Here is a 16,862-nt window from a genome sequence, read left to right as displayed (position 1 = left end):
TTGAGGTCATAAGAATAGCGCAACAAGGTGATGATTCTGACTCTGTTGTTTTTCAACCGCATTCTCGAAAATATTACCTGAATCTTGCAAACCGAACTAACAAAAGAACAGCTATAACCCTCTGAGAATAGGAACAAAATTTAAAAGGATCGTGTTAGATTGCCTGGCGTTTTCCATCATTGCCTTGTGTCAAACAACATAGAAACTGCTATAAACTAAACAACCTGCTAATGGAAACTGCCAGACAAATTCGCTTACAGGTGTCCTTTGAGAAGTGAAATAATAACTGTCACCAAAGTTGCCCTGTTAAAGTTCGAGACAAATTGCAGACACATCAGCAAAGCGGAAAAAGTTAAGTACTTAGGGGAGATTCTTATGGAAAAGTTTTAAATGAAGAAACATAACAGAAAGAAATTGCAAACTTCAGCTAGCCTGTGTGTCTTCCAGAACATCAGGATAAATCATTTTATAACTGCTCTGAAACCAGTATTTTTGCATGCAGCCCAAACCCTGTTCCTAAGTGGCAGTAAATAACTCCTTGGAGAGGTGGAGAAGAATGGGTGCAATTACAAGAATTATTTTATGGTCACATCAAATAACGGACTAAAACATTATGTGGCTTTTCCAACACAAAACCTCATTATTCTAGTTTAAAGAAGCAAAGACAACATCCAAAACATTGGAAGTCAATTCCAACGACACTCTCAGTAGACTTCTCCAAGAGATTAGATTAGATTTACTTTCATTCCAATTGATCTGTAGTGAGGAGGTCCTCCAGGATATAGAACATGTCAGAAAAACAATAATACATGACAAATATTTACAACTGAAACAAATAAGCTAATATACCTTCCACAGGTCCCAAGTGGAATGATCGTCTCTTTTTGAACACTGTATGAAAGAATCATTTTACAAACACTCATTTACTAAGATTGCAGTAATGCACTGAATTTAAAAACAATTCTTTTAAGGTACTAAACATATAATATAACTACTACAATACTTATTTACAATGAACACATTACTGCACTGAAATGGTGCAGAAGTTAGATTGTACTTATATTTACACACATACACAGGGTTCTCTTAAACTGAATTTCTTTGGTTGTTAAGCTTTTTATGGCTGCTGGCAAGTTATCGAAAATGTGTGTTCCTGAATAATGCACACCTTTTTGTGTACAATGGTAAGTGACTTTAAATCTTTGTGAAGATTATTCTTATTTCTAGTATTGATTCCATGAATTGAGCTGTTGATTTGAAAAAGTGACATAATTTTAATGAAAAATTTCATTAAGGAATAAATACATTGGGAAGCAGTAGTTAGTATCCCTAGTTCCCTAAACAGGCTTCTGCCGGATGTTTTTGAGTTCACACCACATATAACTCTTATTGCACGTTTTTGTGCCTGGAAAACTTTAGCTTAGCTTGATGAATTACCCCAAAAAATAATCCCATATGACATTATGAAATGAAAGTAAGCATAGTATCCCAGCTTTTTCATTTTTATATCCCCTATGTTTGACACAATTCGTATTGCAAATAGAGATTTGTTAAGACACTTCAGCAGTTCTGTGGTGTGCTCCTCCCAGTTGAATTTATTATCAAGCTGTTATCCCAAGAATTTAACACTGTCCACTTCTTCTGTCATACTTGTGTAGGGGCCTGTGTACTGAAATTACTGTAACATTTACTTGTACTGCCATTTCTTCCACAGTAGCTCTCAAATACACATGCTTTGTTAATTTTTTTTTCCTCTTCCTAATTTGTATCACTGAAGAGAAGTGTACATGAATTTCCAAATGACCTGTTTCTTGTTCTACATCTACATCCATACTCCGCAAACCATCTGACGATGTGTGGCGGAGGGTACCTTGAGTACCTCTATCGGTTCTCCCTTCTATTCCAGTCTCGTATTGTTCGTGGAAAGAAGGATTGTCAGTATGCTTCTGTGTGGGCTCTAATCTCTCTGATTTTATCTTCATGGTCTCTTCGCAAGATATTCATAGGAGGGAACAATATACTGCTTGACTCTTCGGTGAAGGTATGTTCTCGAAACTTAAACAAAAGCCCGTACCGAGCTACTGAGCGTCTCTCTTGCAGACTCTTCCACTGGAATTTATCTATCATCTCCGTAACGCTTTCGCGATTACTAAATGATCCTGTAACGTAGCGCGCTGCTCTCTATTGGATCTTCTCTATCTCTTCTATCAACCCTATCTGGTATGGCTCCCACACTGCTGAGCAGTATTCAAGCAGTGGGCGAACAAACGTACTGTAACCTACTTCCTTTGTTTTCGGATTGCATTTCCTTAGGATTCTTTCAATGAATCTGTCTGGCATCTGCTTTACCAACGATCAACTTTATATGATCATTCCATTTTAAGTCACTCCTAATGCGTACTCCCAGATAATTTATGAAATTAACTGCTTCCAGTTGCTGACCTGCTATTTTGTAGCTAAATGATAAGGGATCTTTCTTTCTATGTATTCGCAGCACATTACACTTGTCTACATTGAGATTCAATTGCCATTCCCTGCACTATGTGTCAATTCACTGCAGATCCTCCTGCATTTCAGTACAATTTTCCATTGTTACAACCTCTCGATGTACCACAGCATCATCCGCAAAAAGCCTCAGTGAACTTCCGATGTCATCCACAAGGTCATTTATGTAAATTGTGAATAGCAACGGTCCTACGACACTCCCCTGCGGCACACCTGAAATCACTCTTACTTCGGAAGACTTCTCTCCATTGAGAATGACATGCTGCGTTCTGTTATCTAGGAACTCTTCAATCCAATCACACAATTGGTCTGATAGTCCATACACTCTTACCTTGTTCATTAAACAACTGTGGGGAACTGTATCGAACGCCTTGCGGAAGTCAAGAAACACGGCATCTACCTGTGAACCCGTGTCTATGGCCCTCTGAGTCTCGTGGACGAATAGCGCGAGATGGGTTTCACATGACTGTCTTTTTCGAAACTCATGCTGATTCCTACAGAGTAGATTTCTAGTCTCCAGAAAAATCATTATACTCAAACATAATACGTGTTCCAAAATTCTACAACTGATCGACGTTAGAGATATAGGTCTATAGTTCTGCACATCTGTTCGACGTCCCTTCTTGAAAATGGAGATGACCTGTGCCCTTTTCCAATCCTTTGGAGCGCTACGCTCTTCTAGAGACCTACGGTACACCGCTGCAAGAAGGGGGGCCAGTTCCTTCGCGTACTCTGTGTAAAATCGAACTGGTATCCCATCAGGTCCAGTGGCCTTTCCTCTTTTGAGTGATTTTAATTGTTTCTCTATCCCTCTGTCGTCTATTTCGATATCTACCATTTTGTCATCTGTGCGACAATCTAGAGAAGGAACTACAGTGCAGTCTTCCTCTGTGAAACAGCTTTGGAAAAAGACATTTAGTATTTCGGCCTTTAGTCTGTCATCCTCTGCTTCAGTACCATTTTGGTCAAAGAGTGTCTGGACATTTTGTTTTGATCCACCTACCGCTTTGACATAAGACCAAAATTTCTTAGGATTTTCTGCCAAGTCAGTAGATAGAACTTTACTTTCGAATTCATTGAATGCCTCTCACATAGCCCTCCTCACACTACATTTCACTTCGCGTAATTTTTGTTTGTCTGCAAGGCTTTGGCTATGTTTATGTTTGCTGTGAAGTTCCCTTTGCTTCCGCAGCAGTTTTCAGACTCGGTTGTTGTACCACAGTGGCTCTTTTCCATCTCTTATGATCTTGGTTGGCACATACTCATCTAATGTATATTATACGATGGTTTTGAACTTTGTCCACTGATCCTCAACACTAACTGTACTTGAGATAAAACTTTTGTGTTGGGCCGTCAAGTACTCTGAAATCTGCTTTTTGTCACTTCTGCTAAACAGAAAAATCTTCCTACCTTTTTTAATATTTCTATTTATGGCTGAAATTATCGCTGCAGTAACCACTTTATGATCGCTGATTCCCTGTTCTGCATTAACTGTTTCAAACAGTTTGGGTCTGTTTGTCACCAGAAGGTCTAATATGCTATTGCCACGAGTCGGTTCTCTGTTTAACTGCTCAAGGTAGTTTTCACATAAAGCACTTAAAAAAATTTCACTGGATTCTTTGTCCCCTGCCACCCATTATGAACGTTTGAGTCTCCCAGTCTATATCCGGCAAATTAAAATCTCCACCCAGAACTATAACATGGTGGGGAAATATACTCGAAATGTTTTCCAAATTATCCTTCAGGTGCTCAGCCACAACAGCTGCTGAGCCAGGGGGCCTATAGAGACATCCAATTACCATGTCTGAGCCTGTTTTAACTGTGACCTTCACCCAAATTGTTTCACATTTCGGATCTCCATCAATTTCCTTTGATACTATTGCACTTCTTATCGCTATAAACATGCCTCCCCCTTCACTGTCCAGCCTGTCTCTGCGGTATACATTCCAATCTGAGTTTAGGATTTCATTACTGTTTACATTTGATTCAGAAGCTGTTTGCTGTTTGAAATTTTTGGTTTTGTTTAAGATTTTGTGTCGTTGTTAAACAAGTGCCCATTTAGATGAAAAGAAACTCTCTAATATTTGCACATTCTGACAAAGATTTCTAGTTAATGTCTTTGGGAGCTGCTGTTTAGAGCATGAATGTTTAGGTGATTTTTAGTGCAATGCCTAATATATGCACTCCAACTTCTAAATTTGTTTCCAAATAATGGTTTGTCTTTGCCTTTTTTATTGTCCCACATGTTTATCATTTCCATGACTACTTATTGGTTTCTCTAATTATTTTCAATTTGATATGTACTGGCAAACATCTTGCTGTAGATTTTGAGCCTAACTATATCACATTCAAGTAATGCAACTGACAGAGGATTACACGGCAATAGGTCAGCACTGGATAGGACTGAAACACGGAGTTCCTATAAGTGTTTTTTAGAATGGATGTTGGATACATGAAGGAGATAGACTAAATGAAAATCTAGATATTGGTATTAAGTTGATTATATGCATAGTTGTTTCCATAAATTTCTAAAATGCACAGTACTATTTAAGAATAGCAGCCATTGTTCCTCTTGGTCTACTATAGAGCTGCTATTTATGTACTGTCATGTCTATGGGATATACAGATCATTTCAAGAGAAATGGTAATATGTAAGATAGTGGCTGTATGGACAGTTACAACTTAATGTTCATACAAACATATGTCCAATTAACTGTGATTGCTGAGGTGCAGTTCCTTGCAGGTGACTATACCATTCCAGTGTGTGTGTGTGTGTGTGTGTGTGTGTGTGTGTGTGTGTGTGTGTGTGTGTGTGTGTGTGTGTGTGGGCGTGCGCGCGCACTCATAATTCTGAAAGCTAAGATATGTGACTGTGATATTTGAACAGGACCATCTTTTCCTTCTGATTAAATGTAGTATTTCAAGTATTTAACCATTGTGTGAATGATGGGAAGCAGCTTCCCACTGTTGAAGACCTTCTATGACATTACAGGGAAGTACATTTCCAACCTAGTAAGTTCTGCAAGGTAGCAGAGGCTTTACAAATTCTCCAATGGAAGTTTAGAGATATTTTCTGAGTATTTTGGTATAGGTCCCCACTGTCTCTAGTGGCTCATTATAGAGCAAGAATGTTTTACTCTGTTTGTTGTCCCAGTTACCTTCGTTTCAGTGAAATCACCCCCCAAAACATGAAAAACCTGTTATATGCAATCATCAAAATGTACAACACAAAATGCAGAATAATGTAACAACTCTCACACTACTTACAGATGCAAAAGTACTGTGATGTGGTTGCCACAGCCGCAGGAACAGCTCAGCAACAGCATCATCATCCACTTTTCCATCACATTACGTAAACTCATACACGAAGTGTATATTGGCCAACTCTTCATCAGTAAATATATTCATACTACTGTGTATAATTGTTAACATACAACTAACACTGCCAGGAAAACAAACCTGAGACAGAAACAGCAGTACTGAAGAGTAAACTGGGTGTTATTGTAGGCAGCGACAAGTACTGTGATTGAATGGAATGAGTTTGTTTCCAAACACGACACATAGTGCATGCCATTGACAGTTGTGTAAATATTTTGTGTACCATGCACATAAATAGATAAATGGTAAGAAATCAAATAAAATGCTATTACATTGCAATGATCCATGGGAGACTGGTGTCCCTTGTACCAAAATATTCAGAAATTACGTCTGAACAACCTCCGAAATTTTGTCACAGTTCAGGTTCATCCTCTAGGTATTTGCTAATTATAAAGTGCCGCATTCAATAATGTTTACTTGTGTTTTAACAAACTTTGAGAGACCTGAACAGTTCTTAGTACACACTTTCCTTCTGAATATGCAAATGACAAACTTGGTGAATGTTGTGTCAATATTTGTCCCTTTTTCACCTGCAATGGATGAAACACCAAGTGACTGATGAAGCCCAATAGTTGGATTTTTGTTGATGGTTAATTACTAATTGGTGACTGATTCCATTAAGGGCATTAACAACACTGAAAACTCAGATTGGCAGATGCAAGCAAAAATTATATTCTGTTATAGAGAGACGGTTTCAGCTATGCTTCTCGATTGATGTTTGGTGAGGTGTGATATACAGTCTATTAACTGGTCCTGTGGTCTTAAGAGTCTAACGGTACAGGAAATGAAATATAATACAAAGCCATTTGGTGATTTAATATTTGTTTATGAACACACTAAATGAAGTAGTAATAAAGAAAGTGGTTACCCCAAAGGCAGTATTTACATAGCAGTCATGTGGAGCAAGCCATTGTTACTGTCAGTGCACTATTTTCTTACTGGGAAGAATACTGTACCGACATCACTGTCATAGCATAGAACACATGCCGTTTACTAACAACAAAAATAGATAACACGGTGATACAAGCACAAAAATTCAGAATCCATGTAATGCCAAAAAATTGCAGACATACAACATCAATATGAACACAGAATAAAACTGAGAACAAATGTTGTGATCCAAGTATCAGCTGGGAGCATGTAGCTGCACCACTTGCAAAGGCTAGGAGTGACCCAGGCACTGCTTGTGTCAGTTGGCCATTAAACCATAGCTAAGTCATAAGTTCTCATGAAGAGGTTGGATGTCTGCTGCACTACATGTTGCTTGTGGTAGGGTTATGTAAACAAAGCGCCACCTGTGTTGCAACATGGGAAATGCTTTCTTCACTTTCCGTGTCGGATTCAGCATCTTTCTTTCCACTGAAATGACATTTAGGGGCAAGAGCGGTCCATCTTGTACCACTGTGTAGGGCTGGGATCTGATGACAGGCCAATGATGCAGAATCTTCAGTTTGACATCTGATGGATATTCTTGAACTGCTGTCATGGGGGGAGGGGTTGGGGGGGGGGGGGGGGGGGGAAGGGCAACTGTGCAAGTACCATTGTGTATGCCCACATCCTCTAACATTAGATGACTGTGGTGGCAGTGCTGTTCCGATCAGTCAGAATGACAATGGAGCATTATCGGCAGTGGTCGTCCTGCAGACTGAGTGCATCCTTCTCATGGATGCTGGCTGAAGTGCCATCGCCATTTTGTCTTTAAACATCCCAAAAATTTGCTCTGCTTCATAGTTTACCTGTAGATGGAGTGGTGCTGTAAGTAGATGGCAAATGTTTTCCTGACTACAAAAATAATCAAAGTGAATGAAAAGCCATTATCTGGAACAACAATTCATGGTAAGTCTTCTACGCAAACACTGTAGCGAATGCTTTGACCATTGTGTTTGTTTTGTAGGTGCTGCTTGATGAACGGCACGGTTTGTACAGAAACATGCAATAAGATTGATCACAGATTCAGCCACTGGGCAATACACATTATGTCTGTTCAAGGTTCCATTTATGTGACTCTCCAGTGCCTAATGTGCAACAGGGAATGGTCTTTAGCAGTGAGGCTGAACATGAAGGCTACTCTGGGGAATTTGTGGCTAATATAAGAATCCCATCTTCAACATCTTGACTGTCAGAACGCTGCCACTTGCCACAGCAGAGCCTTCTGCTGTCGCTGCCGGCAGCCTTGTGGCAGTCAGCATCTTAAATGAGACATGACACCAAAATGTGAAGTAAAGCCTTTTGCTTGCATTGAATAATCTTAAGTAATGTAGTGGGATTGGGAGACTATGATGCGTAGAGGGGAGATTCTTCAAGAATGACATACCACTGTCTCTATCATAAAATTGACAACTTCCTGTTCTGGCACTGCTGGATGCTGAGATGGGGCATCAGCATTAGTGTGATGGCTCGTAGGTTTGTGAAGAATGCAGCAATCGTAAGATAGCAGGAATAGGCCCCTCTGCTGGAGAAGTTGGGCTGTTTCGACAGGTAAACTAAACACTGGACCGAATAGCCAATACAGTCTTGTGATCTTCACAAGAGAAAATTGAACTCCATACAGACAAGTGTGAAACTTAAACACTCCATACATGATGGCCAATGCTATCTTCTGAAACGGTGCATTGTTTCTGTCTGGCACTTACTGAAGACCTAATGAACTTGGCATCTTTTTTGCTGAGAATATTAAGGTGGTGCAAAATTTTCTCCACAAATGTTGTAATATTTTTCTTTTAATTGAAAATCATCTAGACTGTTTGCGGGCATTCACTGAGTCACCTTAATGCAAATGTGCTGCTGTGTTGGTGAGGTTCCCTTTTCACTGGTGGCAAACCTAAGTATTCAATAGGCTTCTAGGGAAACTGACATTTCCCAATGTTACATATCAACCCTGCATTCTGCAATGTGATGTAAACCTAATGTAAATTATGCACATGTCCTTGCCTGATACAATAATTAAAGCTTCCAGATAATTGGAATATGTTGGAAAGTTTCATAGCAATTTGTCAAGGTGTCTTGAGGAAAATCACTTTCCTGCATTGGGTGACCATGGCATGGGTCCTCTGCAAATATTTGTTAATATCCATTCATGATTGTGGTGCTGGGACCTACACTGGACTGTGCCTATTTTAATTAATAAATATATCATTTTAAATAACCAGGCTTAGCCAGTGGAAAATACATTGGCAAAATGTAATTTCAGATCCAAAGTGAGCTGGACTCAAAGAGTGGACTCGGTACATGGTAGGCATACACTAGCAATTCATGCAGAACTTTTCACTTATGTCAACTGGATACACTCAGTTCTATTCCAACTAATCAGTGATGATGATTGGCCACTATTTAAAGCATTGTGTCTTAAAGGAGATGAGCTCCATGCTGCCTTTTTTTTTTTTTTTTTTTTTTTATTGAATTGCTGTATCTGATGTGGAGAGAGAAGACAGCATTCTCCAGATTGTTACAAATATGTAATTTCAGTCGCACAGACCTAACACGAGTGGTATCTTGTTCACAAGTCCATCATACAACAGCCTTACTTGTGCACTGCAGGAAACACTGACCAATCTTCATGTTCTGCTGTCACTGTCAGTACATCATGATCTTGAGCTCAATGTTGCACCAGATTAATATGATTAAAGTGTCCGAAAAATGAAGAAGGGTGAAAACAGCATACAGTATTGGAAAGCATCAGATTTTGGATGTTCAGCTATTTGTGCTGAGTGTGGTATGGCTAAGTTTGATCTCTTGATTAACATGTTAGTGCAAACAGCCAATATCACACTTTTAAAAAAATTGTTCAAATTGCTCTGAGCACTATGGGACTTAACATCTGAGGTCATGAGTCCACTAGAACTTATAACTACTTAAACCTAACTAACCTAAGGACATCACACACATCCATGCCCGAGGCAGGATTCGAACCTGCGACCGTAGCAGTCGCGTGGTTCTGGACTGAAGCACCTAGAACCGCTCGGCCACTGCAGCCGGCCACACTTTTAAACCATGTTTCAAAGTCTTTCTGTAGGTTAGGAATAAGAGCAGACCCCTTATTGAACATTATAGCCCTTCATACTTTCTTTTACCATACTGTTTAAACCTTATTCCACTGATGCAGGTTGTTAATGTGGCCCACTACTCCCTTTGATAAAGATAAGATTCCACCCATGCAAGAGTGACGTCACATTTTAGTCTGCCAAATAGAATTTTGTGGCCCATTAGTAAGATCACAGATTATGCCAACAAGATTGTTTCTTAGCTCTGCCAGGAATATGGCTTCCAGTGTAGAGAATCCTTTAAGAGAGCGGAACTGAGAAACAATAAGAGAGTTGGGCTCTTAACCCGCCGCCCTCACCCCACCCCAGAATGACTCATCTCATTGTATATGTATACAAAAGCTGTGATCTCCATTTTCATATAAAAAAAATAAAAGCAAATTCACTAATCAATTTATAGTGTACTTACTTGATACTGGGAATTACACTTTTTTGTTTGTGATGTCCTTAGTAATAATTACAATCACATTTTGTGCATCAGTAACATTCATGTCAATTGCTCTGATAATACTACTGCTTTCTCTGACAGAATTAAGTTAACTCTGAACATCGTCAAAAAACTGAATAAACGAGTACAAAAGATTCGTATGAAGGTTTCTCTCTCTTACTTACAACAATTAGTATTGTAGAAGCTCTTGAGCTAATGGTGCATGAGTGTGACAGAACACTGAAAATGGAGTATAGTGCATAGGAATGCAGGCTATTTCAGTTATGAATTCACCCTCATGAGGTAAACTGAGTGGCAGGAATAAAACATATTAATGACTTTGAAAACTTTACAAATCAAATGACTTTGAACACTTGTATCTGAGAAGCACTTCTTGCTTTCTTAAATTTTGAAGTAGAAAAAGCTCCAACCAAATTGTTACATTATTTTGCCACAAACGAGCTGTTTCTTTGCTGTAGTCTAATTTACTTGAGGTTGTGGACAATTTAAGCTGTCAAGGAAACAAAAGCAACGATTTACAAATTCATTAACATCAATGTGTATTTCAAAGGAATGTCTGTACAACACTAACAACAATAATTTACTACACACTGGTATATTTTCATAAAACTTTTTGGAAAATAAAATTAACAAATACTGCAGTGTTCATGTACATCCGCGGTGCTATGAAAACTTGTCTTTAACTATCATTATTATTCTGCACCTCCGTTGTCGCCAGCGCATAGGTCACGAATCACTTTCTCCGTACGTAACACTCTCTACAAGATCATTCTCTATGTTGCTTAAAGCCCAGTGATGTTCACAAATTTCCAGTGCTTCCCATTCAGCTTTGAAGGCTCCTTTCGGATCTGGCGGCATTGCCATTGCAGCACCCGACATCTGATCTTGAAGGTGGCGTGCTTGATCGGCTGCGTTGTTTTCACCGAGTACTAAAGTGTAAATGCTCCGCAGTCCAAAAACATTCAGAAAATACCACGAAGCTGATGAAACCCATGATGCGTCTAAACTGACAAGCTCTATACCTCTCTGCAACATTGGCTTGAAACGCAGTGTCAGTGGAAATGGTACCTTGGTAGTGACAAATCCTGAGAACATTAAATTTATCCAACCGCCAATCATTATCATAGGAATTACATTGGTTATGTTGCCCTTAAGCATGTCTGTCATCATGCTGGGATCAGTCATCGGATTTTGTGACACAGGAGCTCGCTTTTGAGTTTTGAAGTAACCAGTTTCTTCGTTGTTGAAAAAGTGCCGTCGCATGAGGAACGACTGCTTCGGCAAATATTTTCCGTTTTCTCTCAAAAGTCGTGCTCGTATCATAACTTGACTGTCCTGAACTTGCTGGAGCTCCGGTTTCTTTTGAGACGCCAAAAGAATAGAAACATAGTGCCTCAATACACCAAACAAAAACGTGATAACAACGATCGGCAGAAATACCCAAAATCTTATATTCGAATCTAACACTAGCTCCGCCATGACTGTTTGCAGCTGAGCTTTGCATCTGCGTCCTGCAACAACACATTACTGATTACAGAACAGTGTACACTATTTATCAATAGTTCTTCCAAAGATATATAAGCAAATTCGTGTTATCGAAATGGATTTGTATAAATTTTGTCCTAAATTATTCTATAAAGACTCATCGAAAACTTAAGTAATTACATTCCTAGAGGTATACAAAAGCTTGCTTTGTGCTTAGTAGGCACTGCAGAAAGATTTCAGTACGTAAGAAATACAATTGTTTCGTATCTTGTAGTCGTGGTGGTTTCTGTATAATTTGAATTTATGAACAATTTCGAAGAAAGTTCTTTTTCTGCGTTTCTACATTCGGCTGAGTTTTCTCTGATAGTTTTGTCTTCGGTTCGTTGGTGATTAAAAAAAACATAATATCTTCGACTTTTCATGATTCTTTGTTCAGATTTTAAAAGTAACGCGCGAAGGTGTTTATTGATGGTTTTGATTATACGTAGAGAAAACTGAATTTTGTTGGTGTATATTATTAACATGGAGCGAGGTTAGTGGTTTACACTGTGTACAATGCTAAGTGTGTAGAAGAATTTTTCGAAGTCCAGAGCAATGCAAGATATACGACGTCCCAAATAACGATGCACACTTTCCACACTACTGTGCTCTATTGTTTATAGCTTTTTGTATGCCTACTGATAAGTTACTGCAAACTTTTTTTAGTGGCAATTAGTACTACTCATTCATTATGTAAGCATAAACTGTCATCATATTCTTCCAATGTAGAACTTTAGGCTACGCTAAAGAACGGTACGTCTTCACAACTACGATTTCGTCTTTACGTTCGTTCAGTTTTCCAATGAACCAGTCTCTTCAGGCATAACTTCATTGATACTATACCACATTCTGCTTGGTGATTTCGGCGGGAGTGTGATGTTGGACTGTTGCCCTCCCTCACTGTAGTCTCGATTGTGGTGATAGACTGATCCGTAACTTAGACCGAGCCTAGGTTAGAAGGTGATATTTGGTTGAGAGTTGGCGAAGTCATGGAATGTGAATTTCAAATTAAGACTGACCAGTAGTATTAAAATTCTTTCCGTGATTTTCGTCATAAAAACTAAAACCGCTAGGTACATTCAAAAAACTTAGCCTACATTAAATAATATAGAAGTCTCCGGCCAGTATTTTTAGTCCTATCGTGTACATATTTTGTAGATAAAGTACGATGACTGCAAGGAGGGGCCCACTATGTCGCTTTTACCATGGAATTGATGTATGGTGAAGTGCTGCAACCTATCATTGGGATATTTTTTTCTGTTGTTGGTTTTACAAGACACATTTTAGGCCTATGTAATAGAGAAATGACATTTTCTTTATCTGTTCTTAAAATATATTTATTTATTATGCAACCAGTTTAAGCACCAGTTAGCTTTTGCAAATATGTCTATGGCAGTTGCACATGAGATAGTACTTTTTCTTGATTACTCTCTTGTATGAGCTATCCTAAGAATATTTTATCTTACGGTTACTCAAAACACGTCATAAATAGAGTATTTAGCGATCAAGACCTTTCCATGGAATTACTACATGCCAAATCTGGATGGTCACATACATTAAAAATGGACAACTTCATCAATCAAGTGATAGAGTTTATTAAAAAATTAACATTATTATATATACATACAAACATGTCAAACCATATTCAGAAGGCAATATATATTGTCTGTTTACTTTCTGTTTTCCTCACACATGAAGGGAAAAAAATAATTTTATTTATGGTTTAGTTTCCTAGTATTTTACTGTCTCTGTTCTTTCATTTTAAACAGACATGACCAGTGTGATATGAGGTGACTCTTTCACTGTTAAGTAGCTTTTTAGTGAAAACTATTTCATCTATTAATGTAGCCATTTTGTTTGTCCAGTTCTTGTAAAACCTAAATCATTTTTTGATTTAAGATAGGCCTAAGTGTCCATTCTTACACAAAAATATCAAAGTTCTTGTGTAATGTTCTCAATGTGTAATGAAAACTGAAGTAAGCAAACAATAAAATAAAGATTAAGAGAACACACAATCCACATCTATAACATGAATGAGTGTGGTGAAAATAGACTGACTTCTGATTTTAACTGACATCATTATCAAAACTTTCTTCCCAAATATTCTTGATGCTGTCATACCATTCTGTTGATGTTCCATGAAGCCTGTACACATGCAAACAATGTTTTTCAGTTTAACCTCACTTTGAAGCAGATGGGCAATTCCATAGTTACGGGTGCTACATGTACACACCTTAAAATCAGGAAAAATAATGTAAGAAAAAATATTTATTGAATTTAATATTGAAAACTTTTAAGGCTTACATTATAATTCATGTTAGAAATGTTGATACTGGAATTGTTTTATTGTTCTTCTGGTTATTAATCAAAAAAGTAGTGTTACGGGTGTTACCAAAAGTAGACCTGGCCCCTGTTATGAGTTAGCGAATTCTCTAATTTCTCCAAACTTGATGAAGCTTTTATTCTCGTAAAACAACTGTTAAGAGGTATTGCCCCAAATTTTATTCTGAAATATAAATTTTTATTTTTTTGGACATCATAACTCAGTATATATATATTTTTTGCTGTTACGGGTGTTACATTAAATGTTACAGGTGTTACATAGATGCATCAGATTTGATTCTTGAAGAAATAAATCTACCTCTTACAATTGCATAAAAAGAAAAGAAGTAGGCCTATTGTAGTTTATTTGAGTACAACTAGGCCAAGATATCGTTACTTACTTAACTTTTACCTCATTTTGTAGGCCTAATAAATTTATGACAAAAGTGTTTTCTTATTATTTATAGGTTTAAAAACTTCATTTAATAATTTTTTTCAGCAACATCCAACTCAAAATTGAACTCATAGTACAAACGATTACCTTGTTGTTTGATTTCTGGTGTTGTTACCTTAGATAGTACTTGACCGAATTTCACAAAACAAATATAAGTTTCATCTAGTTTAAAAAGTGTTTTACTTTTTCCTATTGACTTCAGAAGCATTATTTTCACATCCTCCTCTTCAGCAACCTCACTCTGGCAGATTCCCAAGTAACGGTATTGAATTTTGGATAGGGTTGTCTACTTTTAGTCACTTGGAATGTCAACCAAGACAAATAACCCAAATTTTAAATCAGACTTTTCAATTTTATTATTTAGGCTTAACTCTCAAGCACTTCCAATATTGTCTTGTGATTCAGATAGTGAAACAGTCTCCTGATCAGAATCATCAGAACTGCACACTTCATAGAAGTTTATGCATCTTTTTGCATGTAGGCCTAATGTTTTAGTTTTGGCCTCCTCAGTAATAAGTACTGACACCCTTGTCATTAATGACTCTGCTGTTTTTGAGACCAGCAAATCAGTTGTGTTGTAAGGCCGAAATTGATGGCAGCCCTGGATTTGAGGAACCGCTTGTAAATTTTTCCACCTTTCATCCAAAATAGGAATGTTATGCTCCACTGTTATCTTATCAACCCATAGTACCTTAATTTTAGAAAAATTCTTCAGAGTGTAGTCATAAAAGTCAATTGTGTTATTAATAATAACTTTCCTAGATCTAACAGCTGTCCACACGCTCCTCTTCAGTGCACCTCCAATGCCATCCATGGCTCCTTTACCATGTGAACTGGCAAAAAAGTTCCACTTAACTGGCAATCCGAAGTCTCTCTCAAAATAACATAGATTGGACAAAGCATATTTATTTTTGAACTGCCCAGCACAGTTGGCAGAAAATATAAAAATTCTTTTAACTTTAGGAAAAGCTTTTCTAATCTCCATTATAACAGTTTTAAGAAAAGTCCATACACAATATTTTGTGTGTGAAAGGTCGTTACTGGTGACTGCATAGGACCTGACTTCATGGTTTGCAAACCAAATGCAGAAAGTGCAAATAGTTACTTGTGAATGCGCCCATTGTGCACTCTGTACCTCATCTTGTGAAATTAGCGCATAATTCTCTGCAAAGTCCAGTTGAAGAACACATTCTTCAATGTCAAGGCTGTTTTTCTTTCCTTGGAAAAAATCGCTCTGCTTTATCTTCACGTAGCAATGTTTTTTTAAACTGAGGCAATTTGTCAACCAGTGATGCTAAGGCATAATCGCAGCTCCCTGGATTTTCACTAAGACAAGGATGATGTTTCACATCGTTTTCCCATTGCTTCCAGACAATTTTTTTAGTTAAGTCAAAGCCTTCTGGGATAAATTTGCTCAATTTAATTTGACATTCCTGGCATGACCCAAAAACACAGTCTTCGTTTTGTGAATTACAACTTAATTCGTTCAATAATTCCTTGTGATTGCTTGGAACAGATGGAACAGCTTTGCTCAAAGACTCAAGTATGCTTATGAAATTGTAGTGGTACTTACACACACATACATACATTATGTGGTGTATATGATGATAGGAGATCAAAAGGTGGTCGCAGTGAATAAAACGTGGACTTTCCTACAGAAATATCTGGATGGAGTTTTTTGAATTCCTCGTAAACCTCTCCTACAGTCAGAAGTAAGCGACACTTTTGGAATTTCTGTTTACATTCTCCCTTTTTCCATCAAGATCTTTATGCCCAGGAGCTTGGCGGCTTATGTCGTCCCTAGTGAAGAACTCGTGAATTTTTAGTTTTTCCTCTTCACTTAAGACTGGAGTTCTGGAATGTTTTGTATAACATATGAAAGTTTCAGAGCCAATTATATCGGAAACTATCTTTTTAATAACAGCAGATTTTTTACTGGGGCTTATTGGAAGTACCCTTTGGTTATAATTTAAATGCAGGGCCTAGGCCTACTGGTGATGAAGATGGTATTAAACCTTCCAATTCAAGTTACGGGTGTTACATGTGTTAAGTAACACCCGAAACAAAAATTAGTAACACCCGTAACAGCTCTAAGAGTGTTAAATAAGATTCCAAAATGCCATGTAATGGTATGATATTGTAAAACATGTGCATAACCTCACTTTTACAGAAAGGCATTGTACAGAACAAA

The 16,862-nt window shown here is 37.8% G+C and overlaps 2 protein-coding genes across 5 annotated transcripts in view; one reads left to right on the top strand and one right to left on the bottom strand.

Moving 5' to 3' along the window:
• Window positions 1-10,885: 10,885 nt before the first annotated feature.
• Window positions 10,886-11,932, bottom strand: LOC126412547 (ER membrane protein complex subunit 3). Its single transcript, XM_050082194.1, has one exon. The coding sequence runs from the start codon at window positions 11,848-11,850 to the stop codon at window positions 11,098-11,100; it is 753 nt and encodes a 250-aa protein (XP_049938151.1). The 5' UTR covers window positions 11,851-11,932; the 3' UTR covers window positions 10,886-11,097.
• A 335-nt stretch (window positions 11,933-12,267) lies between these two features.
• LOC126412545 (uncharacterized) overlaps window positions 12,268-16,862 on the top strand; it is a 119,411-nt gene continuing 114,816 nt past the window's right edge. The window contains exons 1-2 of one of the 4 annotated variants that reach the window (XM_050082191.1): window positions 12,719-12,968; window positions 13,054-13,111. Coding sequence is in view for 1 of the 4 variants with exons in the window: in XM_050082190.1 (XP_049938147.1) it covers window positions 12,379-12,388 (10 nt within the window). In the remaining 3 variants the exon portion in view is untranslated. Of the gene's footprint in view, window positions 12,389-12,718; window positions 12,969-13,053; window positions 13,112-14,104; window positions 14,150-16,862 lie in introns of those variants that run through there. The other 3 variants (XM_050082190.1, XM_050082192.1, XM_050082193.1) reach the window with 3 other exon arrangements.

The sequence above is a fragment of the Schistocerca serialis genome, chromosome 7 (genome assembly GCF_023864345.2).
Source record: "Schistocerca serialis cubense isolate TAMUIC-IGC-003099 chromosome 7, iqSchSeri2.2, whole genome shotgun sequence".
Lineage (NCBI taxonomy): Eukaryota > Metazoa > Arthropoda > Insecta > Orthoptera > Acrididae > Schistocerca > Schistocerca serialis.
This window is presented reverse-complemented; position numbering and strand designations above follow the sequence as displayed.